Source organism: Plodia interpunctella, chromosome 4, assembly GCF_027563975.2.
Source record: "Plodia interpunctella isolate USDA-ARS_2022_Savannah chromosome 4, ilPloInte3.2, whole genome shotgun sequence".
Taxonomy (NCBI): domain Eukaryota; kingdom Metazoa; phylum Arthropoda; class Insecta; order Lepidoptera; family Pyralidae; genus Plodia; species Plodia interpunctella.
Window position 1 is genome coordinate 3,200,904 of NC_071297.1, and position 23,237 is coordinate 3,224,140.

The window sequence follows — 23,237 nt, forward strand, 5'->3', positions numbered from 1 at the left end:
TCGGAACGACCACTGCTGAGAAGAAATGCCGAAAGAAATTCATTTGAACAGTGTTCCTCCTATCATGCCATTATTGTTTCTTACAATGTTTTTTTCTAACAATATATAAAAGTAAAATGTACATAATCAAAAACATTCAATACATATTATGAATGATAATGACATTTTAATATCAACTCATAGAAACTTGATAAACTCACTTGATAGTAACCAACAACTATGACAACCCAGACGTACGATTAAAATATTTTAAATCCAGTGCTTTTCGAGTTTATTATAATTCTATTAAAGATGAAAGAGAATTACGAAAACTAGAAAAAATATATCGATAAGAAGTGTTGTTAAGATGCAGTGTCGCGTGTAGTTCCCAAGACACCCCCTGACCTTCCTTACCTGTTGCTCACGCCTGGAGAAAGTGACTCGACGAAAATGCGCCGTCGCTCGTTGTGTTGCCAGTATTTTAACACTCCTTATTTAAAGAGAACTTCAATTTATTTATTAGGAATATAGGTAATAAAGGCCGTTTAGAATCTAGAGAGTATATTTAATTGATGAATTATTAGCATATAACACAGCGCGTTGCCGATATCGATTCGTGACAGACAAACGCTAGATGGCACTAGCTCACTGGACATCGCATTATCTTTAATATAATAATAGGCGCATTTATTACTTTTAGTACCGAATATTCAACTTAGATATACTTAGACAATTCTTTTTTTTGCTCTTGTAAATGAGGTATTTAACTATTTGGAAATTAACCTATTATCTAGGGACTACAAAGACCGTTGCTCCGTTAAGCAGTGGACATTATGTTGAAAATTACAAATCTCAGTATAAATATACTGACTTTGTACTTCTTTCAAAAAATATTATACATAAAATGTTAATTTTAATAATGGGTGCCCAACGTGGAACCAGATATTCAAGTTCAGTAATATGAATATTATTAATATTTAAAATTAGAAATATTTTTAATTTTAAGTTCAATTAACAATATTTAAAATGACTTTACAAATATATATAAATATAAATGACCTAAAGTTAATATGAAAGTACTCGTATTGCCTATTAATTCACTTAACGCGTCGCATATGCGTCCAAGCGGATTGCATTATCTCGCTCAATCATTATCCGACTAACGACCAGCAATTAGTCAACGTAGCGCGCCGTCTCTCCATTACACAGCTGAGCTGAGTCCAATCTGTTAGAGTGAAATACAGTTGGGTGATGCTCGTGTTATGTTGGCAATACTGAAACCCGGGCGGCGGCAGTGTGCGCGAGCTTTCAGCCGCGCCGACCGCTCCTCGGCACGGCCCTAGTGATAACTAAAAAGAAACAAAACCACAACTATAGTACGTGATCTCTATCTGTGTCTCACACCCTCTTCCAATTAGTGCCCAAATTATTTTTCTATAAGGATCACATATATATTAAGTGATAGCATTTAATTGTATTATTAAGTATTAAATAGCTTTTAATTAACATACGTAATAATTTTATTGCTGATGTTGTCGATAAAAACGATAATATTTATTTATTGTTGATTACATTTCACACGATTTTAATACATCTGTAAGTAATCAGAGCGATTGTTTATAGCGTGCTTTCACTCAAGTAAATGTGTCTAAAAGGAGTAAAAAATTATAATGCAATGCAATATTGTAATGAATTTTCCTAATTAAGTATGAATGTTGAAGGGTTTAATTTTAACAAATTCATAACTGGTAACGAAGTCCTCAGCATTACTAAAGTAGCCTCTAATGGAATCACAACACGACGGGCTGTGCGAAAATTTTAATAAATACGCAATCTCGCAGAGATAATCTATCCCTGGGGAATACTCTCAGCGCAACAGTTAGCCCATAATCCCGAGCACAACTCCCGTCCTGTTGTGTATATACTAGGTACTAATCCACTTAATCTTGAGCTCTGACACTTTATCTTCTCTTTTAACAACACATTTGTGGCTCAATATTTAGGGGTCTCATCACACTGGCCACGTACCTTAGTATAATTTATGCCTTTAATTTTATATAAAACACGGTTGCTTATTATAGCTCACGAAAGAGACTTCTCCGAGAGTGCTTGGATTTAGAGTAGCGCGTAATTAAAATTCTGTCAGTGAGTAATTAGATTTATGACGTTCTAAGTGTTCGTTTCGCAGGCTCGTAGCGTGACAAAGTCAGTTTTTTAATTTTATTTGCTTCCACTTTTGATATACAAATAGAAGATAAAACGCGAGGAGTCAAAGCAAAATTTTGGGTAAAGATAATAAATATTATCTAAGTTATACAAGAAGGTATAATGAAAGCTATATTAAAATTATAATGCACCCAGTGTTGAAACTGAAAACAAAGTACTTCAAATAAGCGAGAAATATATCGACCATGACTTATTTTTGTCGCCCAACGTGGTGCTTGTCATTTCTCCACTGTTCAATTATTTGAGTTCCGATTTTGTTCCGTTTGTGACGTCACAGTTACACGCACGGTGTGAAATAGAGTCGATTTTATCAAAAGGTATTTCGGCATTATTTGACCAATCTTTCTTTGACGTCGCATCAAAGCTCGCAAATGATAGATTGGTCATATTAGTATAGCTATAAATATTCACTTCCGTAAATAGTATTCATTGGGTGGTCAATGTTATCTTAGGTTATATTTTGTGTTTCTATTTAGTAATGTCAAAGTAAAATAATTGGACAATACTCTACGGAGAAATAATGAACTCAACAATGACAACGTAAGAAAAACAAACGCCTACTTCCTTTTATGTCACGTGAGTGTAAATAAAAAATCCAAGGCTTTAAAGCTGTAGGTATGAGTAAACAGACACCCACGCCCCGTCTATCGTAGTACAACGGCGCCCACGCAGGCCGTGTCCCGTCTGCGACCTAGTGCGGGCAGCTGAAGGGAAGTGGCTCTTCTGACCGCGATGAGCTATAGTGGATATTTAAATTGGTGAATTTAGCTAGGATTGTAAACTAATGATCCGCATTACCCCACATACTCATTGGATTATGTTCTCGATACGGCAATGGTCGCGCTGTAGATTTACAGCATTTGACATGTCATTACGTTGATCAATCAAATATTTATGAACGTCATCTTCGGTGAAGCACCTTACATTTCCAACAGTCTTAAAAAGATGAGAAATCCTGTGCCATTTTTAAAATTAATCAGTGACTCCATAAGTTCATTAAATTCCTGCCCTGTCCCCAAAAGAGATAAGGTTTCGGAATCCAAATCGCATGTACTTAGTTTTTAATTACAGTGCATAGATATTTTGCAACTGTCGTGTCCTAAAAACTTACAATTAGTTGCATTGATGGGTGGTTGACTCCGTAAATTTTCTTGTGGAAGGAATCATTTCCAAAATCAATCATTCATAAAATTGACATTACACATTGCAGATTAATTATTTTAAAGCGAGATAGTAAACTAATACTCTTGTCTTTGTTATAATTTGAAAAATTGTAATTACTGCGAGGCCGCAGCGGTCGAAACGCTCTGAGAACCTGATGTGAGTCGATTTCACTCGCCCACTCAAGAGATATCTGTTCAGCTCATCAATCAGAATGTTTTCAATGACAAATGTTTGTGTAACTCTTTCATAAATGAAACATGTCTGCTCAACATTAACATTGTCTATTTCGCCTGTCTCACAAATTGCGATTTTACGTGCAGCTCTTGGCCATTGCCCTTTCATTAGCATAGTAAAAAAACCCGAGAACCTTAAAATTTTATCGATGACTTTGTCTGCCTTTTGCGGTCATTGCTTTTATGTTAGCTTTAACTTATACCTATCTTCTAACATAACTTTTACGGACCCGTAGAAGCTCGTTATTTTTTCAATAGGTACATATAGGTACTATCATAGATATATGAGGCTAGATACCGCATGCCGAGCGATCAAATGTGCCTAATTTTTTTTGTATGATAAGCTTGCGCTAACTTTTCAGGCTTCAATCTAGTTCGCATATGCAATACGAATTACATTCTCAATTATGATTTTTCTCAGTTACACGATGTTCATTATCTCTGACCCGGTTCTAAAGTGTTTATGAAGATGCGGTTTCTAGCCATATTTATAAATCTATGAATAAGTATTACATCTTATCAATACACCAGGCGCTTAGACGAAAACCCTTCTGAAATTTTAAAAAGGAAGAAAAGGGTCGTGATTATCTCCATCGTTTCACATTTCTAGTCCGTTATCTAATGGCATCCCTATTTTCCATTCTATTAGGGACATTATTTTTTTATTTTCATTATATATGTATGATTCATAAAATAAAATTACATAGCAATAAGAAAATAAACGTAACTAACAAATTCACAGAACCATAATGATTTCCTAGTCGAGCGCAAGTAATACAACGATATCGGACTTAACTTTAAAAATCTTCAGAACTCGGCCTAATGTGTGGTTGTGAGATGGTGGTACAGTGAGTTAAAATGAGTGGTTTGGGACCCCCGGGGGTGTGGGCCGCACAGAAGAGGCTGGAGTCCTGGGCCAGGGCGGCCAGGGAGCGGACGTCCAGCGCCTCTAGCGGCCAGAGTCACAACTCTACGGATAGCTTCGGAGATGACAAGTCTCATAGCAGCCCTAGTGTATGTATATTATGTTTAATATTATTGGATTTTGGATTGTAAGCATATATGACCAGCAGATCATTAAAGACAATCGAGATTTTGAGATTTGTTTAAATTATTACAATATAATGGGAATACATGGAAGCTAAAGCGATGTTGGAAATTTCAACTCTGTTTTTTCAACTGTTTTGCAAGTTTTGTTTACAGACAGACAAGTATCGGAACATGTGAAACTAAGTAAAAGCTTGTAAAATGAATAACTAAAATAACACCTCAATCCTATTTAAAATAAACTATTAATTTACTTATACATTATCTCTCGTTATATTTGGCGTGTGGGACTATTTGTCAAATTCCTTGCTAAACAGATTTTAGGAAGCGTGATTTCAAGGAAAACTACTTACTAAATCTATCTATCCATGATACGATATGAATAACTATAACCCGATATCCAAGTATTGATTTTGCGTAAAGGGCTGTGGAACAGTGAAAATTGACACATAGTGTTCGGAGCACTATCAACCTTGTACAGTCGACTGCACGTGAAGTTACCCTACATGGATCGCTGTGTTTCGGTAATAGGAGCGTATTTGCAATGGTTCTGGGTATGTTTATCAGCTGTTGACTGTTGCTCACATTTTGAGAGTCAGTACTTTCCGATGAAATATTAATATCCTTGTGTGTGTATCAAGACGTTGACTTGAATTTTTCAACGGTCTTTATGACTACATAGACGTATGTTTTGTGATTGAGGAGGGAGACAGGAGAAAAAAGGACACATACGTCATAGAACAAGAGAGATATAGGAGAGAGAGATTTTCAATACAATAGAGTGCTGTAAAGAATATAGTTAATTATATAGGGATTTCCACAAACAAAGCTAAAGTATATATTATTAATGTTATCACAGCAATGAACATTTTGGTGAAGAGATGTAATCAGGTTATTTCGACGGTTCTACATATTTCACATTGGCCATAACAGGCTAACAGCAAACGCGTGGACCATTTGGGAGTAATGGTTTCATCAAACTTGCCGGCTCGGCCGCTCGCACATCAACGGCCGATTAATTTTAAACTTTAGATTAAACTCTAACCACTTTGCGGCGGTTGATGCTGTCTTTGTATTAGTCTACCTAAACAACAGTTGCCTAAGTCACTCACCTCATTGGAAGTCCCTAGCTTATAGATGCCAACACATCTTTAATCTTTGTAGGTAATAAAAGCTTTTATTTTGTATTCACATTGAAACACGCCATGCATTAATCCATACTAATATTAAAAAGAGAAACGATTTGTATTTCTTTTTGTAATGATAGAACTCAAAAACTATTTGACCGATTTTGATGAAATTTGGCACAGAGATAGACGAAACTTTCAGGAGTAACATAGGCAACTACATTTATGGTTTTACCCAAGCGATGCCGGGACGGGCCGCTTGTTCATAATAAAATTGTTTTCATTAGGTAACAAATGTTTATAGTGTGACCCAAATAATTTAAAGTTTTATGATTTACTGTATCTACTATGTGCCGTGATTCAAGGTCAAATCAGATAAAGCCGATTAAAAACAAACTTAAACCCTCATCCCCGGATGATCCTTATTATATTTGCGGCTTTAACGCCGCGAAGGCCGGTGTGATGGCAAAAAATAAGCCAGAAAAAGACTATGGGAGGTTATAGATGGAGACACGCCATAAACAAACTAACATTTTCTTTTCCTTTTGCAGGAGATGCTGATCTCCAAGGAGCAGTGTCGCGTCCAGCCTTTGAGTGAAGTCCGCACTGCCAGCTCGCTGCCGCACGCCCGACTAACTCGCACGCCCTCCATATCCTCTCAAAGTAGCTTGGACAGCGGCACGTCCAGAGCTACTGTGAGTAGACACTATCACTCCTACAACCTAGATCTATAATATAGTAGAGATAAATTTCTATTTGATTAAATTGTGAATTCGTTACGACATACATTTCGAAGCCAAAACGTTCATATTTGACAAATTTATCTTTGACCACCGACACTTTGTAAACTTGTTTTGCTCAGCAGCAATAATAATGAAATTTCATCGGCGAAAGGAAAAAAAAATATTATGCATTAAAAATTGAAATTGAAAAATAATAATACTTAGTAAAATATCTGGGTTTACAAATTCTTTTATGGGTATTCGAGTTTACAAAGTAAAATATCTGGGGCACATTCTTGCCTCTGACCTCAAAGACGATGTGGATATCGAAAGGGAGCGTAGGGCATTGTCGACAAGGGCAAACATGATAGCCCGTAGATTTGCACGGTGCTCGAAGGAAGTGAAAATTTCACTCTTTCGAGCATATTGCACGTCTTTTTATACATGCAGCCTCTGGGCTGCGTATACTAAGAAAACCTACAATGCCCTACGAGTCCAGTTTAACAACGCGTTTAGGGTGCTGATGGGGTTGCCTAAATTCTGTAGTGCTTCAGGGATGTTCACGGAAGCTCGGGTTGACTGTTTTTATGCAACGATGCGTAAAAGGTGTGCATCCCTGGTACGGAGGGTGCGGGCCAGCCCCAACAGCATCCTAATGATGGTGGCCAGCAGACTGGACTGCACGTATGTTAATCGCTGTTGTGCTGTCTCACATGGGATAGTACAACAGTGATCAATGTTATTTATTATTTATAACAATTATTTTTACTAACATTAGGTTAAGTTCAAATGGAATACTAACAAAATGGATTGTGAAGTCTGAATAAAAACTTATATTATTATTATTATTATTAGTAATAATAATACCTATATATAAAAACATACGAAACCCGAATTCAGAGAAATCGATCATCCAAAATTCACTGGTTTAATTATTTTCATACACGAAAAACCAATTATATTAACCCCGTTTTTCTCTTTACCTTCGGAATTTCCCTTGAGGGTATAATGACGTACCCCATCTGCTCTTGTTACTCTTTCCATCTACGATGTCATTTGTACAATTTATTGCGCTTTACTCGACTACGGCAAAGTCAAAATGCTCGGGTTTTTTAAAGTAATGAATTTATTTAATTGTGTATCGCTGGCTCTAAAGCGTATACATCATTGTTGTATAAAGTGTCTTAACTTGTATTAAGTTTAAATCAATTCTCAGTTCTATATTTTCCGTGTATTATGTATCAATAGTTTTAATTTTTAATAGGTGCCAAATAGAACAGTTATAATATACTGACACGGATTTATGGCAAGCCCCCTTGCAATCACTAAGTGTGAGTCCTGCCTTATGTTCCATTAATCATGAGAGCCCACACAAGATAAAGTCCTCACATCCTCATTCCGTATGCAGTTTGCAAAGTTACAGATTAGAACGTAAATGGCCTAAATTAACTTTGCTGGCATCAAAGGGTTCCTCCCCACGGCGACAAGTCAAAAACAACATGTCCGAAGTGCGGCTATGCTTATGCCAAGTTCGGATAAGGAACATTACATACATTTAAAGATACGATATATGTTGCGATGCTTTTTTTAATATTCTAATTTAACTCCGCAAATAAAAAAATAATTTGTTGTTTGTAATTTAAAATCAATTACTTCAGTAGTTTCAGATGTATTCGTGAAGGTCAAGTGATTTTACAAGAGTTCCATTTTTTTTACTTTTGAACGGAAACCTAAAAACTATATTCGCCGAACTTGGCCCTATCTACACATACATATCTTACGTTGATTCTCTATATAGAAATCTGTTGCGTACACGCTCCAAATCAAGTTTATGTTTAATAGATAAGTACTACTTCATCTGTGGTTGAACACACCATTCTCACCCGTGGGAATTTCGGGATAAAAAGTACCCTATGTGATATACCAGGTTATGTTCCACTCTAGTTAATACTGAAAGCGATAGACTTTTTAATAGCTACCCGTCAAAATTATTAGAGCAGTTGGGGGGTTCATGCAAAAATCAATGCATACCTAATTTATAGCACGTCAAACATCGGTAAAGGCTGTACGTTTTTAGATAATTCACGATCCTACTTTTGGGCTAAAGTTTCTTTGCATGGAAAGATTTGCCCATAATACCTATTATGAAAGTCAGCATGGCCACTTTCGGGCTTGTTAATATTTCACGCCAATTTGTTGGTGGTTAGATAAGTAGGTACTTAGATAAAAGCTATCGTACTTATTAGATAATCATTAAATTGTTATATTTTATTCCTTTATTTCAGACAACAAGTTACTAAATAGCTTTAGTAAAAAAAAGTTTTGAATTCCTTCCCACACCTTGAACTCGCGCTGATTATTATTATTTTTGTTTTTTATTGATTCATTTGTAGGCAACAACAAGTACAATACGAGTACAATGCTCCATTCTTTGTACTGCGAATAGAAGCGTATTCACAGCACGAATAATGCCACTATTTTCAATTTTGTCGTGTCATTAATCAGAATCTGACATTAGAATCCACTTTAGAATTCTTACAACTATACACAGCCATGCTTTTAAGTCACGTAAAGCTGTTCCCAGGTCGATAAGAAACTCCTTATACTTATATAAATTAGTAAGTTGAATTTATGTAGTCCATTTAGTTTAGCATATAAATTATGTCGGTATTGCGACGTAGGCTAGGTACTGAAATAAATTATGTCTCACATTAAATTTGTAGGCCTATTGAAAACTAGCGTGGTATTCATATTCATAATAATATTCAGATTTTAAATTATAGGTAATTACAATTAGTGCTTATAACTTAGTCACCTTTTACAGATATTGCGAATTTGTTATATTATTTATAGTGGCTCTGGTGGCTAAAGCATAATATGCTGTATGGGTCTATTTGCCAAAATGAACCTACAGCTCATCATTAGTGACAACGCTGTTTTTACGTGAATAGTTGTTTAAATGTATATTTCTTGTTTATCTCACTATTTTAATTATCTTGTTTCAAATAGAAAGGTCCAGGTTCGAATCCTATTGGTGCCGCACGAGTTTTTATACCAATCTGACTCGTATGTAGTAGTTTTCATCGCCCACACTTGCTTTCGGTGAAGGAAACATCGTGAGGAAACGTGCACTCTGCTTATCAACTTGTGCGTGTGAAATGGAGAAGGCAACGGCAAACCACTCCATTAATAGTGCCAAGAAAGTCATTGTGTATGTTTCATTCCACGTAATGACCTCGAGCCTCAGCCATGAGGAATACACGACTATGAAAACTTATGTTTTTGTCTGTATTGTGTTGTAGTGTTTCACATTTTGGCAATAAAAGTTATTTTTAACCCCCCGACGCAAAAAGGAGGGTGTTATAAGTTTGTCTGTTATGTGGCTCCGTAGCTCATCAACAGGTGAACCGATTTAGATGCGGTTTTTTTTATTTATTTGATAGCTATTTTTTATGCTGTGGCTCTTAGATATGTTTGATCAAAATTGGTTCAGCCGTTCAAAAGTTGTAATTAAATGAATATTGAAAGTCGGTTAAAGTTTTTTTTTTATTTTGTCTAACAAATAAACTTGTGTTCTAATTAATGTGGCCACGTGAACACTTTATACAGCTTTTTGTAATACAATGTAGCGGTTTACAGCTTACATTTGTTTTATTAGGTAATAAGCATGTAGGTACCTACCTACGTTACCAACCGTATGAAGACTAAATTGTATGGCAATAACATTAAGTTCATACGAATATGTTGCGGTTGACTAGAAGTAAATAAACTATTGCATCCTCATAATCCAAAATTATAAGACAATACACAAAAACATAAAATTATTTAAAAAATGCACAAGCGAGGCGACAAACTCCAATGTAATATTTTTCTGCGAATACTTCAGTCAGTGTACTTACGTTAATTTAACTTTTAGCTGTTTGTTCAGCTAAAAGTTTCAACTAGCGCAATGTTTCTCAGGGCGTTTTCGTTTCCAACTTTAGTTTTAAACTCACGCCTAGATCAGCGAATTGGTTTCCAAAATAGTCAGAAAACTTTATCTATTAACGTCAACAGAGTCACCGCGGTTCGTCCCCGGCTATCAGAACCTTCGCACCAGACGGTCGCACACTCGAAGCTGGCGCGACTGGGATCCCCCGCTCGCCATCACCGCTCCGTGCTGCGTCCCTGGACGTCAGGGCTGCCCCACTAGCCCATGGCTCTTTGGCTTCGTTGGCAGACTCGCCCGCGCCTACCAGCCCTAGACATCTGCCGCCGAGATGCCTGTCCCCTCTTCTGATGCCGCCAAGGTAACACTCCTCTTCTCATAAGATATGTTTGCATCTCGTCTCTTTCTATTCGCTGCTCTTCTGGTAGTCCACCTTTTTATTTGATTAATTATTTTTTATTTATTTCAGTACCTGCTTATCTAGTAACTTAGTATGTAGAATAGATATTCTGAACAGGTGTTATAAATAATAATAATAAATATAATATTCAGTAACTTTTGTTTCAAATTTCTATATGTAATTGGGAACTCCATTTAGGTTCACAAAAGAACTTGTGTTTGGAGAGATCTGTTAGGTGTTCAGTAAGATATATGTACCTATTTCTCAACGTGATACAATTATGCGTCAGATGTCCATATATCCTTTATCTTCTAGAGGCACTTTCCCTATTTCCCTAAAGAAATCTTATCTAATCCTCAACGGTACTAGCTATGTTGCTAGATTTCCTATTTGAATATACTTACGTGAATATAGATTTACCATTTGTATTTATTTACCTAATAAATCTAAATAATGTAAATAATACTGCAAATTCTTACAGTTACCTACTTACCTAGTTTACATAATTAGGTACCTACTTAAGTACCTACTCTGTTTTATTCCGTTATCAGGCATTTTTTTGTACTTATTGGCCAATTAAGATTTGGGCCATTTTAAACATCTATATTTAAAACTCTAAATACTATCAATATTTATATTAGAGTACAGCCACATATTACATTTCGTCGTACCAATCTCATCAACAAGCGCCTGCGAAAATTGGAACAAACTCGATTTGTCGCGTCTATGCGAATCCGGAGTGCTATTTATAGGAGGCAAGGACAAACCATATTACTCTTCCATTACAATGAGAGTTAACGTTTTTGACGGGATTTTAAATTCTTACTGCTATATTTGCAAGAACAGTCAATTCGTGAAAAATTGATCAAATATTTTCCTATTTGCTAGTGCTGTTCTAGATTCTAGATTACCTACACAGTTACTACCCAAACAAAATTTAATCAAAATTTTTAAAATGTATTAATATTTAACATGCATCGATCTTTCCTCACAAGTATTTGAGTATTTTAGGTAGTACTTACATATGAAAGTATGATAATCATTCCAATTAAATCCAATTTTAGACGGATAGACCGCAGCAACTCCCTGGTAGAAAGCAGCAGCGGCCTGGGCCCCTTGAGCCCCGGGGCCGGAGCAGCCATCAGCGCCCTGGGGGCCCTGCAGCCGGACCTGTACACGAAGCGAGAGGCCCCGCTCGTCATCGAGCTCGAGGGCCCGGGCCCCTCTCTGGGCAGAATCCATCTCCGCTTGAAATACGACTTTGATAGATCTGATTTGGAAGTACATCTTATTGAAGGTACCTAAGCTATAAAGGCATATCCTGAATATCCTGAAGTGGTTGTAGTAAGTCTAAATAATGTTTTATTTGATAGATTAGGTATGATCTCTAGTGGTGTAAGAGGTATAAAGGACAAAAAATTTAGAAATTATATAAAAGAAGTACTTTGTAAAAAGGCATATTAAAAGTCTGATGATTATGTGAACGACAATAATGTCTGGCCCAAGCATGGTGCAGTATCCTCATAACATATGTAGTTGATTTATAACATTATTACGTACGTTTTGTACATTTAGCTTTTTATTTATATATATATTTTGTGTGACAATTTTCAATAATTTTATTGGAAATACATATTTTATTTTATTTATTTATTCAAATTTTGACATTTTTAATAATGATGTAAATTCGTCCTCCTAATTTTTAATATATATATAAGACCTATATTTGTTAATTGACGTCCTTGGAGAAAAGGCTGCGGTGAAGTTTGTTGCGCCGCTTCTTTTTCACTTGCGCTTTGGAAGCCGGCAGTAGACTTAGTTTAAGTAATTTTTTTGACGTCAATAAGTGATGTATATCATCCTAAATTGAATAAAGAATTTTGAATTTTAATTTTAATTTGAATAATTATTCTAATGAGTTTTCTCATGTCATCTACATACTGCTATTTAGGTACCACTACTGCTTGCTGTCAGCTCTCGTCTTATTGATGTGAACTACTAACTTACCTATGTCTATAGCAGACACAATAAAGCTCGCTTCTCAATGAAGTCATCTTGGCGGGCTCATAGTAAGTATGCTATGGCCCTCAGATCAACTTCTGCTCTTATTTCCAGCCCACGACCTCGCAGGCTACGAAGCGGGGGGCTTCAACGACCCGTACGTGCGCGTGAGTCTGCTTCCCGAGGTGGACACGCGGGTCCGACAGACCCCCGTGCACAGAAACGAGGCCAACCCGTTCTTTGATCAGCACTTCAAGTTCCCCGTCTCTCACGACGAACTCGGGGACAAGACGCTGCTGCTGCAAGTGTTTGATTACGATCGGTGAGATTTTTTTAAAAATATTACCTACCATGCAGGCAAACAGGCATGCGGCCCACCTGTTGGTAAATGGCCACCGCAGCCTATGGACGCCTACAACATCTGAGGTGTCACAAGCGCGTTGCCTACTTTGTGGTCTAAGATGCGGACCCTAGATCACAAAGTACTAGCAACAAATATTAGTTTAATACAAATGTTAAGGCGGCATGTGGAATAGGACGATTCCATACCCCGTGAATGTCGTACGAAGCGATGAAGAGATAAAAAGCCTTGACAGTTGATTCCAGGCTGAAAGAGCTAAGAATGCTGTTGAGAAAGCTATAGAGAGTTGACGTCAGGCAGGTGGACGGTCATAAAATCAAAGCCGAATCTTCAAAACCATAAGGGTTGTTTTAGCGTACCTGGCTTTCATGGCTTCACAGCCGAGAATGATACTTGAGAATGATCCAGTAAATCTATACTATTATTATAAAGAGGTAAGCGTTTGTGAGTTTGTATGTTTGAGGTGGGTAATTCCCACAGGAGCGAAGCTCCGGGCAACATCTAGTTAGATTATAATCTTATTTACAGATTCTCTCGCAACGAGGTGATGGGTTCGGCAAAGGTCCCGCTTTCGCGAGTGGAAGTCGCGGGCGGGGCCGAGGTGTGGGCCGAGTTGTCTCGAGAGAGACGGCCCCCGGAGGAGCTGCAGGAACTGCTGCTGTCTCTGTCTTACCTTCCGTCGGCCGAGCGGCTGACGGTGGTAGTGTTGAAGGCCAGAAATCTTCTGCCGCCTCAGGAGGGGAAAGATGCTTTAGGTAAAGGTTATGTATTAATCGATGATATCCCATGACCGTTACTAATGTCAGAATAAACTGAAAAGCCAATCTATATGTCTTTGGTGTAGACATGAGCTACTTTTTGCCGCGCTCAATAGCTCGTAAAAAATATTCTCAAGTCGGATAAAGGTAAACAATGTTTTACATGTAAGAATTAATTCTCCAACGTCAAAACTATTCTGGAATTTTTATGTGTTCTATGCGTAGCTGCTGTCACCTCATCAACCCATGCTTACTGCTCATTCCCTTTACTATATACCTTCTAATTCTACAATATATATTCCAGATGTATATGTAAAAGTGTACTTGCTGGTAAATGGAAAACGTGTGAAGAAGAAGAAGACTAACAGGAAAGAGATTAATAACCCGGTGTGGAACGAAGCGCTTTCCTTCAGCCTCCCGTCCGGAAACTTACAGGAAGCTTCTATCGAGGTATCCGAAAGTAGTCACATAACAGACTTTCCAAAGTGACCTGAGCTTTAAGGCATCACAGCCGTAAAAAAAATTGTTGCCCCCAAAATCCTATATAATATCCAATAACAATAATAATATCCAATAACAATAATAATATCCAATAACAATAATAATATCCAATAAAATCATTTATCCTAATTTCCTTGCATAATCATCTGGTAGCTAAGTACCTAGTAATTTTTCTATCGTTATAAATTAAAAGAAATCGATAAAATGTGATGGTGGTGTTAGTGAGTCGGGCCCATTTTCCTAAATTGTAGTCACTAGTTAGTAGTGGTACAAAAATCTATATCTATAGCATAGTATATGGTAAAGTTTGCTAAGCACTAATACCTAGTACATTTTTTTACAACACTGAGTAAGCAAACAGGCATTGGTGTGGGCACCTATAATGGGACCGCAGCGTAATAGACACCTGGGGTGTCCTGTAAAACTTACTAAGTAAACAATTTATTGCGCCAAAAACAAGATACTATTTTGAACAAGGCCTTAGTCCTTAGCGCTGGTGCAATATCTTCCAGGCTACTCTTTGAGGAAAGGAGATGCCATGTATTTATTTTTTTATTTCATTTATTATGATCGTAGGTGTGCGTAGTGACCGGCGGCAGCAACAACCTGGTGGTGGGGTGGTGCTGCGTGGGCGCGGCCGAGCCGGCGGCGGAAGGCCGGCACTGGGCGCAGATGGCGCAGGAGACGCGCAAGGCCGTCGCCATGTGGCACACCCTCAGATAGACGCGCCACCGCCAACATCTCGACAGAATGAGGGCTAACGCTATTTCGCCACTAGGAGCGCTTGGGTTCTGTAAGGTCCATGTCTCTCACCTTCCGTAGCCTGGGAGGAGACCAAGGTTCGCTTTTCTACTTATTCTCCTTCCTTTTTTAGTAAGCTTCATGTTGAAGGCAAATAACGTTTCAATTGTACGTTTGTTTTTTGAAATAATTATAATGTTTTAGTGAACAGGACCTAACTAGTGAGCGAAGAAGCGTAACCCTCATTTATCGCTCTCCCGAATATCACATTTATTCGTAAAAAATGGAGTCTAACCTTTCCTATTTTCCTACTACGAAACGTTCACAACGATTTCACATACGTAAGTACCTGCTTATCCAGAAAAAGACAAATTTCCAAACTCTATTCCTCGGTAAAACTAACGGACCAATCTCATAATATTTTTTGTGTAACGAAAAAGAACAAACAGGTAGTGTATTTTAATAAAAAAGGTCACATAATATTTTCGTAAAATTAAATATGGCCTACATGATTATAAATATACATGTATATGTCATAAAGATATATAAAGATAAAATTGAAAATTTTGAGATATCTTCACCTGTAGCACGTCACAGATTAGATAAAAGTTATCGCAAAATATTTAGATATTTATCTATCACACTTTTTGTCTGTCCCCTATATTTCTGATCAACCAGGATAATCGCCTTTATGCTAGATGTACTATACATACATTCTAAATATTGTACCTCTGCTGCATCGCTAGTCTTAAAATAAAGTCTTAAATGTGAGGTAAAGTTGTTTATTAAATATATAGATTATAAAAATATGGATTTGTTTTGACGGAGTTGTTGAATTGTTGTCTTTGTTCTAACAATTAACCATAAACTAGTTTAACTTATGTTTTAGTTGGTTGGTGTTACTTGTCTTCTTTCAAATTGTAAGTAGTTTCAAATAAATTAAAAGACAATCTCGAGATGTGTTATTTGATCAGGTGCGATGAGGTTTAACCTTAGTCTTATCAATATGAGCTGTTTTATAATAATATCTTGTCGAAGATCGTCATTTCCAGTTTCCACTGTGGGCTATACATGTACCTACACTAGACTTTACTCAAATACTCCGTCGTGAAAATGTTTACTAACTACGCAATAATCGATAGTTCTATTGTATGTACTTATAGAAATAAATATTATCAATTTATGGAGATTATAATATATATTAGATTTCTAATCATGGATGTTCCAAAAAACTATTTCTATAAATTTACTTTATTTTGGCAACATTTGATAGCTAAATATTAGAAAGGTTCTGTAATTTGAAGTGAGGAACTCTGAAAAACTAATAACTATATATGGAGCTTGTGGAACACCAAAAAAATCTTATGAAATTGTATAGAATTTTATGATAAGAAATCAATTTTTGTATGTATTTATGTTATTTCTATCCAAAAATATGCCCACAGTTAATGTTGATAATAAATGTACCTACTTTCCTATTAGTCATTACATGGTGTGATGTCCCTGTTCAAGGATTTTATGAATAAATTTTATCGAATTTTATTCCAGAATATACGTACATATTTTTATCTAAGTGTATGTATTGGTGTGGAGGAAAAGTATTTTACTTTGTATTTTCTTTACAATGTCTAAATAAAATGTCTATTTGTAAGGTCACTCAAGATTTTATTTCTTACCATTAATTTTACCCCTTAGTGAAGTATGGGTAGCTATTTGTAAGGCCACCCAGGATTTTATTTCTTACCATTAATTTTACCCCTTAGTGAAGTATGGGTAGGTATGTTATGTATAGGTAAGTAATCAATAAAACAGTATTTTACAATTATTCATTCATCATTTATTTTCATCTAATCATAACTTTTTACATAGTATACAATATTTTTAATATAAACCGTATATATATTGTCTTAAAGTATGTTTTCGTACCACACAGTTGAGCTGCATTCCCGGTGTACTTCGTTGTCATCACATGTATATAACACTACTAACTCACTAATAACTTTAGTCGCAACTTACCACTGCCGAAGACTGCGGTGACACAACACGACACGACCAGCGCCAACTAAAATTGCACATACGAGTTAAAATCGCAAAAGCAAAAGACTATTAAACTACCTTCAAAATCCTAAAAAAACTTGTTATTTGAAACTGGCTGGCAAAGTTCTTACATAAGGTGATTTAAGTATATTTTATTTGAATATTTCAGGTTTTTAAGATTATTTTGATGTAACTTCTCATGCTTAATTTTCTTTATTAGAAATCAAATCACCTCATATATTAACAAAAAAATTGTGCAAAAAAAATACTGTGATAAATTAAACAAAAAATAGTTTCAGTGCAAGTTTCAGTAAGTACACTAAGATGTATACAAAATCATTAAAATATATCTATATGGAAACTAAAGAACAGTGACATTAATGATTCACTAAAATCAGCCGTGATAGATTGCAAATAGATATTATTTTTAATTGTGTGTAAAACAATCAATGTAATAATAAAAATAAAGTAAACTTGACTGGCTGAACATACCAACCCATATTTATCGTTCGCTTAACATAAGTATATCCTACTATACTACATTGATAAGTAATCACCATCATAAAATCGGTTTCGAACAAACATGTTATGCAAACAAATTTAACAATGTATTTATGAGTAGAAAATAAAAAGATGTATGATATACATTACATAACGCTGTGGATCCACTCGCGGTTTACAGGGAGGAAGTGGTGGGATGGTAAAGTTTAGGAGTCTTTGTCGATTTGTAGGTGTTGTGTATGTGTATGATTGTGTAGTGTTTATGTTGTGTGTCATTGCACTGAGGGGGTCTTTGGATGGAGGTATTTGCAGTCGGGGTCCTTGCAGTTGCCCCCGACTTCGAATGGGCAGAGGAATGCGTTGGGGTCCGCCTCCCAGCTGAAAACACATAATTTTAATATTACGCCAACGATGGTCAAAGCGACGGTGGACAGACAACAATGCATACTTACATCGCACAGCAGAACGATGTGCGTACGCATTCCCATCCACGTGTCATGGAGAGTGACGTAATGAATAATGAAAACATGCACATTTCCTTGTTTTTCTATGAATACACCTAACGACAAGCATCAATGTTAATAAAATGACCAAAACCAAGCAAATAATTTCAAATGAGCTAACTTGCACCAGTTACTAGTGCGATCATGAGAAGCTAACTAATGATCTTACTTTGCCGTTTCTAATGCTTGAAGGGGGGATTTATAGTCATCCACATCATTGGTCCTCAATCTGTCCACGCTATTTAATGTTTCGTGATGTCTTTTGCCATCCTCTTTGTCTAAATCTTGGTGATTACACACTGTTATGTCAGCTTCAATATTAATTTCTCTTCCTTCAATTTCATGATCAACTAAACCTTCATTGGTATGTTCTATTGGACACTTTGGAACTTTGACAACTTTCTTATTATTTGTTACGTCTAACTGAACCGACAGTTTTGGGTTTGGAACGGCGACTTCATTCAAATCATTCACAATACTAACTTTCACCGATTTTAACATTTGAGGATTTAAAATTTCTTCTTTCTTTGGGTTATTTTCTTTTTGTAGTTTATTTGTAGCTATACTTTTGTTAGTGGAACGATTTAAAGATGGCAAGAAACCATTAGTTTGGAAATGTGTATATGTAGAACTGAAAAATATATTAACACCAAGATCATTAAGATCTATAGTTTTAAACAGTAGTTTAAAACTACAGATCTTAATGATTTTACTACTGTAAAACAGAAACTATAAAATTCACATCAAAGCTGATTTGGCAAAGCAAATGGGTGGTAGCAGAAAGGCTAAAGTCATACAAAGTGTACCTTTTCAGCAGCATTTGATGTTGTGACCTAATTTTAGATAACCGCACCTGTGCTGACTTTTGTTGTTTTTTATTTAAAGCTATAGCAGTCGCGATATTTTTCAATTCTGTTGCAACTATTTTATATTTTTGAGACAATTTTGTTGCCTCTTCTCTTAACCGAATCATGTTTGCTGATTCTTCTGCAATTTTTTTTCTAGAAAAAAAAACAGTATCAAATGATACGAAATAGTTTATTGATTGTGTATTTCAAATAAAATAAATCAAAAACACACATACCTGGATAACGCAATTTTTTCATCTGAATTACTGTTTGTTGTTATTTTAGTAAGCATAGTGACGTTTCTAGGTTTAAGAGTATCCTTTATCTGTGCAGACTTCACTAAACTCAAACCAGCCTGCCTAGCCTGCTTCATCTTTTCCAATTCTGCCATTCTTTTTACTAAATTCCTGTATTCAATTTGTTCAGACTTAGGTAAATGCTTCACCGACTAAAAGTGTAAAAGATTATTAGATTTTACATTTAGTAATAATTATAATAATAATGGAGGTATATCCAACAAAACAACTTTTTTAATACCTTTGGTACAAATTTCTCAGGAGGATTCAATGGTGGTTCTAAAATACTGGTAATTTCCTGGTTTTCAACTTTCTTTCTAGTTTTCTTCAAAAACAAATCTAACTGTTGTTGAAAATCTTTGTGTTGATGCTTCATATGCATTTTTGTTAAGTTTTTTGTAGCTTCGTGTTCTCCTTCTGAATCTGACTCTCCAAGCTGAATTATAAACTTTTTTGTTTCAGGAATTATATTTTGTTGAGGGTTATCATTATGAGTAACATTTTTATTGTACTCTGTAATAGGCTCAGGAGCAGTTATTTCTTCTATTCCATCTAAAATACTAGTATCCATCAAGTTAGGTAAGTTTTTACTCAAAGATGTCAGCAATTTGGCACGAAGCAAGTCTTCATCTTCTTCAATTTCATCTTCTTTAGCTTTTGCAATATTATTATTAACTAAGTTCATTGCAACATCTTCAATTGTACCACAATTTTTATCATTTCCACATTCCTTAAACTTATCATCTCCATCAGAACCTATCTCCATATCTACAGATTCTATGTCAGTGTTATTTTGCGAATCAACTTTATTTGATATAATATCCCGTTCAATGGTAAAATCATCTGGTAAAATGGAAGATTGAGAAAGCCTTTTCTTTAACTTTTGCCTTCGTTTAATTTCAAAGGCTTTCTTTAGATAAGCAGATTTAAGACAAATCAATCTCAGTTCTGCAGTGTAATTGTCATCATCTTCTTGTAACATAAATTTTTTTGATTCAGTTTCGTTTTCATTTGTTATTTCTTTTTCTGGAACTTTATTTTTGGTAGACTTTGTTTCTAATGCATTTTTTCTCAGTAATTCTAAATCTTCATCAGAATCCTGATTTATTTTATCACCCTGTACACCTTTATTAACAGAATCAACTAGTTCATGGCTGTTATCATTATTTTCACCGCAATTATTTACACTGCTATCTTCACATAGATCTATTAATTCACAGTCATTGGATGGCTTATCTAAATCTACTTTTAAAGCGTTATTTAGGTCATTACTAATATTTGAGCTTTCATCAGAAATAGGTGACCCTATAGGCGTAGTATATGCAATAGGTAAATTTTTTTCAGCTTCAGGTAATTTGACTTTTTTACCTATCTCTTTATCTTTGGGTGGATCAATAATTTTAGGACCACAAAGCATTTTTTTCAATCTGGCACTTAAAGAAGATGTATCATTTTTGTCTTTGTGAACTAAAACAGCATCTGCCAATTTTCTTCTCTTGTTTCTGTACTCATCATCAGATTCTTCGCTGGATTCACTCACAACTTTTACTGGTCTTCGGTGTACCTTTTTCTTTTCTTTAATTTTACCTGGATTTCTAGATGATAAGAGATCATTTCTTCTCCTGCGTTTGTGTGATTTAAAACTCTTATCATTTGTATTTTGATATGTGTGATTATCTTCTAACTCTGATGCAGAGATATCAGACAAGTCTTGTGACAAAGAATCTATTTTAATTTTTTTTCCTGGAATATGTGTGCAAGACAATAACTATGTGCAAAATTGTGTAAAATTTTATATATTACAATATTTTTAGTAAACTGTGAGATAACTACCCAGAGTTGTATGTTTATACCGTTTTTGGTACATCTAATATTTAGATATACTTAATAATGCTCTGAATATACATTTGATCCAGTTGGAAAAAGAAGTTAACTGGTAGCATAGTATAAATCACAGAAAAATATGAAGTAACTAAAACATTATTATATACTTCCCAATTGATAAATTCCAAATTTTGTTTAAGAATTTTAGACAACTATACTACTATACATAGGTACAGTGTAATGATATTCAGTAATTCTTTGAAAAACTTACTCCAACATGATCTTATAACTGGCTACCTCAAAATATTTACCAAAATATCAAAATAGGGTAACATCTTATTCTTAACATTTTTTAATATTATTAGTGAACAGATCACTAATAATAATGATTTAGAAAATTGTCATCATCAATAAGATGATGTTATCCTACACTTATCAGTATTTGTAATAAATTTTAAATGTAAAATTTTGCACTTAGTTATTTGCAAATTTGACAAGACTATACATTATTTATTTTATAAACAGCCAATTGAACTTTCATTATCATGGGTTCTGAACAAAAAAATGTTTAAAGATAATTTATAAAGCAACTATCATTTTTTTCTGAATGCAAAAAACAAAATGAGATGATATTCACAGTAAATTTAACAAACAAACATAAAGGTTTTGCTCTGAAGAAGTTAAATTTTTATTTCACATTTTACACAAAACAAAGCATACTTATTGTTTCAATTATTACCAAGAATATTATTCTAAGTAGTAACTAACCAGGTGTAGAGACGTCCTTGGCTTTTTTCTTTTCTAGGACATTGTTGTAAGTCTCCAAAATATGCAACCTTTGTCGCAAAAGCAACTCCTCATCTGATGATATGTCTTCAAACTCGTCCACTATTTCTCCTTCCTCCATTTCGGACTCATGATTTCCAGGTGGTATACTCTCAATACATGCCATCTTTCTTTATATGAAGGAAAATCTAAAAGCAATCATGGTTCAATGTAGGTAATGAAGGTTCTGTGACATTTCTTGGAATTGATACAACTTTATGTAAAAGTCGTGACTTTTAGCAACAATCAATCGAAGTTATAGTTACCAAACAAATCTCATCACAGTTCACCAGATAAAATCGCTTTCGAAAGCTCCTTCTTCCTTTCTTTTTCTTTGCTTACAATACAATGACTGACTGACGCGCATAAAATTTGACGTTTTGTGCGCCATGTCCTTTCTTTTTCGTCTTAAGAAGATCAGAGATGCAACCGATACATCGATGTTTTAAACAACAAAGTATCGTTCATAAAAATCGATGTTGAATAATAAAAAAACATTTATATGACCGATGTTCTATTGCAACGCCATCTCTGTGTAAGACATAGTGTTGCAATAGAATGCATTATATATTTATAGCCTTTGTTGCGTATTTCCGTTTGCATATCATCCAGAAACTGCATTATTTAAGTACTAGCTACTTGTACTAGTTTCGCTCCCGTGGGAGTTTCAAGATAAAAAGTACCATGTGTGTTATTCTAAGTTATATTTCACCCGAGTACTAAATTTCATAACAATATGTCCAGTACATTTTGCGTAAAACACAAACATCGCCACAAACTTTATGATATTTGTACGATATTGTTTAATAGACGTAAACAAGTACATAACCATTTTTTTTAAACGCCTAGTAAATATAAAAAATGATGATGAGATGTTGATTTTATTTATCTTGATTATCAAATCCAATCTAACTACATATTCAGTCAAATTTACAGCAATACGCTTTTTCTACTTATTTAATTGACATTACTTATTAACCCTGTTAAAATTAAAAAAAAAAACACTGACATATTGTAAATAAAAATCGATTTTTTCGACATCGATTTTACCTTTTTTTATAAACATCGATATTTTAATGTCGATGCTTTAAATGAACAATGTTGCATCCTTAGATGGTAAGCTAAGGTCAGAGAACATAGGTACTGCCATGGAATTACTAGGTACTCCGAGTACTTACTAAAACCACTAAATACTATACTACTACTAATACTAAA

At 35.1% G+C, this 23,237-nt stretch overlaps 2 protein-coding genes across 12 annotated transcripts in view; one reads left to right on the forward strand and one right to left on the reverse strand.

Annotated features, from left to right (window-relative positions):
• The window catches only part of Sytbeta (Synaptotagmin beta), a 44,210-nt gene extending 27,366 nt beyond the window's left edge, over positions 1 to 16,844 (forward strand). For 3 of the 7 annotated variants that reach the window (XM_053743902.1, XM_053743904.2, XM_053743905.1), the window contains 7 exons: positions 6,328 to 6,471; positions 10,555 to 10,787; positions 11,891 to 12,123; positions 12,942 to 13,149; positions 13,717 to 13,943; positions 14,251 to 14,396; positions 15,024 to 16,844. In XM_053743902.1, the coding sequence (XP_053599877.1) occupies positions 6,328 to 6,471; positions 10,555 to 10,787; positions 11,891 to 12,123; positions 12,942 to 13,149; positions 13,717 to 13,943; positions 14,251 to 14,396; positions 15,024 to 15,170 (1,338 nt within the window). In that variant the 3' untranslated portion in view covers positions 15,171 to 16,844. Of the gene's footprint in view, positions 1 to 1,213; positions 1,438 to 3,935; positions 4,617 to 6,327; positions 6,472 to 10,554; positions 10,788 to 11,890; positions 12,124 to 12,941; positions 13,150 to 13,716; positions 13,944 to 14,250; positions 14,397 to 15,023 lie in introns of those variants that run through there. The other 4 variants (XM_053743906.1, XM_053743907.2, XM_053743908.2 and 1 more) reach the window with 4 other exon arrangements.
• A 158-nt stretch (positions 16,845 to 17,002) lies between these two features.
• LOC128669423 (zinc finger C3H1 domain-containing protein-like) lies at positions 17,003 to 22,446 on the reverse strand. 5 transcript variants are annotated; one of them, XR_008404639.1, is made up of 8 exons: positions 22,289 to 22,446; positions 21,966 to 22,171; positions 19,615 to 21,116; positions 19,314 to 19,525; positions 19,036 to 19,230; positions 18,399 to 18,860; positions 17,877 to 18,104; positions 17,003 to 17,250 (listed from the first exon to the last, which is right to left on the reverse strand). XR_008404639.1 is itself a non-coding variant. In XM_053744248.1 (8 exons), exons 2-7 carry the CDS (start codon positions 22,147 to 22,149, stop codon positions 18,222 to 18,224), a joined length of 2,619 nt encoding a protein of 872 aa, XP_053600223.1. In that variant the 5' UTR covers positions 22,150 to 22,171; positions 22,289 to 22,446; the 3' UTR covers positions 17,003 to 18,104; positions 18,179 to 18,221. The 5 variants fall into 5 exon arrangements, 3 of the variants coding, with proteins under 3 accessions (XP_053600223.1, XP_053600221.1, XP_053600224.1); XR_008404640.1 differs by having other exon boundaries at positions 17,872 to 18,104; XM_053744248.1 differs by adding an exon at positions 18,179 to 18,285 and having other exon boundaries at positions 17,003 to 18,104.
• Positions 22,447 to 23,237: the final 791 nt, after the last annotated feature.

Excerpts from the sequence above, each read along its gene's own strand:
- LOC128669423 (XM_053744246.1), bottom strand. The coding sequence starts at position 22,149 with ATGGCATGTATTGAGAGTATACCACCTGGAAATCATGAGTCCGAAATG. Across the intron at positions 19,526-19,614 it reads CTGAGAAATTTGTACCAAAG|TCGGTGAAGCATTTACCTAA; the intron begins GTATTAAAAAAG and ends TTACACTTTTAG. Across the intron at positions 19,231-19,313 it reads GAAAAAATTGCGTTATCCAG|AAAAAAAATTGCAGAAGAAT; the intron begins GTATGTGTGTTT and ends TTTTTTTTCTAG.